The 1,934-nt window shown below is 41.5% G+C and overlaps 1 protein-coding gene across 1 annotated transcript in view; it reads right to left on the bottom strand.

The window, feature by feature from the left end:
• The window catches only part of LOC101855048, a gene marked incomplete at its 5' end in the record, with an annotated part of 126,015 nt that overhangs the window by 92,700 nt on the left and 31,381 nt on the right, over nt 1–1,934 (bottom strand). The window contains 1 exon segment of the mRNA XM_013087202.2: nt 24–258. Coding sequence (XP_012942656.1) covers nt 24–258 — 235 coding nt within the window.

Genomic DNA, 1,934 nt, shown 5'->3' with positions numbered 1-1,934 from the left:
GGGGGGGGTGCAGAGGTACTTACAACACTTAGTGATGCCATCCTCATTTGTCAGTGACTTTGTCTCATTGCAGCTGAAAGTGTCTGGTGCAGTCAACGTCCCGATGTTCTGGACAGTCCATGGTGTTTTGCAATCTGCCACATTTGGGCTTGCCCCGAATAGCTCGGTAGAATGTGCCCGAATTTCTGTGACACAGTCTTTTAATGCAGTTAAGTTTCCATCGCTGTTGGTAACTTCCATTTCAAAAGTACTACTCGCCTGCAAAGCAAATACAACGTGTATAACGTAAATTCCCACTCAGCAGCAATCTTTAGGCCCTTTACAATTTTAATTATTACCGTAGCAGAATTTATAGCATTCTGAAACAATCTCAACTTCTTGGGAAACATACAGGGCAAGCTTCTAGTTTACAGGCGCTCACAAGTCTGATCCTTCCTCGTCCGTTGTATAGTCCGGATCGATCTTGCCCCTTTGGACTTGTTCCCCTGCCCCATGGCCAACACGTAACGCAAAACCTGAAAGGTAACCTCTGTGACTATGCTGTCGTCTTTTTTAAAACTACAGTATCTGCAGTTTTTTCAGTTTTACAGGAGAACTAAAAGAAACAAAAGCAAAAACAACAACAACAACAACAACAACAACAACAACAACAACAAAACAACTGAATGTCGTACCAATAAAACAATATGTGAGGCAGTGTTGCGAAATCAGGCGCTCGTCAATTTTTTTAGCAATTGGAGTTATTGGTATCATCTTAAAGCTTGTTCATAAGTCTTGCTCTGGATGAAAAAAATGTCCATTTAACTTGAATACAGGTGGGGTCTCAGATCTAAAATAAGTGAGAAAGTAGCCGCCAAAGATGAGTTATTTTCTTTGCTTAACAGTCCGTGTAAACTGAAAATATACATTTTCTGTGCCTTTAATCAACATTTTTCAGTAAAATCCACACCGAAATGTGTTCTTTAAGGGGCATGAAATGTGTTGGCCAAAAAAACGAAATTTCGATAAAAATTCACAAATCTGTGGGAAAATACCAGTTTCTTCACTTTGATTATTTTAATGAGCGCCTGATTTCACCATGCTCTCTCATATTTGCTTTCAAGATAGTAAGTAATTATCAAAATTGTAATCTCGGGAATATTGACTTGTGTTTACAAAGAGTTTGTTTTTTTGGAAACAATATTCAGGTGGGTTTTTTTTGGGGGGGGGGTTGTTATTGGGTTGTTGTTTTTTGTGGGTTTTTGGGCTCTCGTGTAAAATTGCAAAAAGTGCATAATATACTGTATTTTAAAAGAATGACAGCTCAACGGTACTGATGTAGAGGCCAGCGTTCGTGGTTGTGGTGTAGACGAAACTGCTGATTTCTCCGCTGAGCGGACGCACCAACTTTACCGGAGTTGGCGGCTCTGTGTGGATCGCAACATAGACAATGCCAACAAATTAAAATAAAATTATATGAAGCAGGCAGCGTGTAAAGATAAGGTCGTGACCAAATAGAAATTAATTACTTTTCAGCCCACCACAGTACTTGCTAGCTGTCGCTGGAGGTATCATCTCTGACTCAGAGGTTGGCGTGTAATGATGGCGTCGCTGGCCTCGTGGTTAGGCTACCGGACTCGTAATCGTGAGGTTGCGGGTTCGGGAGTTCGAGCCACGCCCCGACTTTGTGTCCTTGGGAAAGGCACTTTACACGAATATTCCTCACTTCACCCAGGTGGGAATGGGTATCCGGCCACAGACAGCGAAAGATCTTGTCAGTATGTTAATGTTTTAGCGCCTATAAATGGCAGCTTGCACTGTAAGCTTCCCAGGAAGTTGAGCTTGTTTCAGAATGCTCTCAGATAATATGCTGGGGTAATAGTATAGACTGTAAAGAGCATAGAGCTTGCTGTTGAGCTGGATTTGAGCTGTGCAAATGCCATCTATTATTATTA

This window comes from Aplysia californica, unplaced genomic scaffold (assembly GCF_000002075.1).
Source record: "Aplysia californica isolate F4 #8 unplaced genomic scaffold, AplCal3.0 scaffold00557, whole genome shotgun sequence".
Taxonomy (NCBI): Eukaryota; Metazoa; Mollusca; class Gastropoda; order Aplysiida; family Aplysiidae; genus Aplysia; species Aplysia californica.
This window is presented reverse-complemented; position numbering and strand designations above follow the sequence as displayed.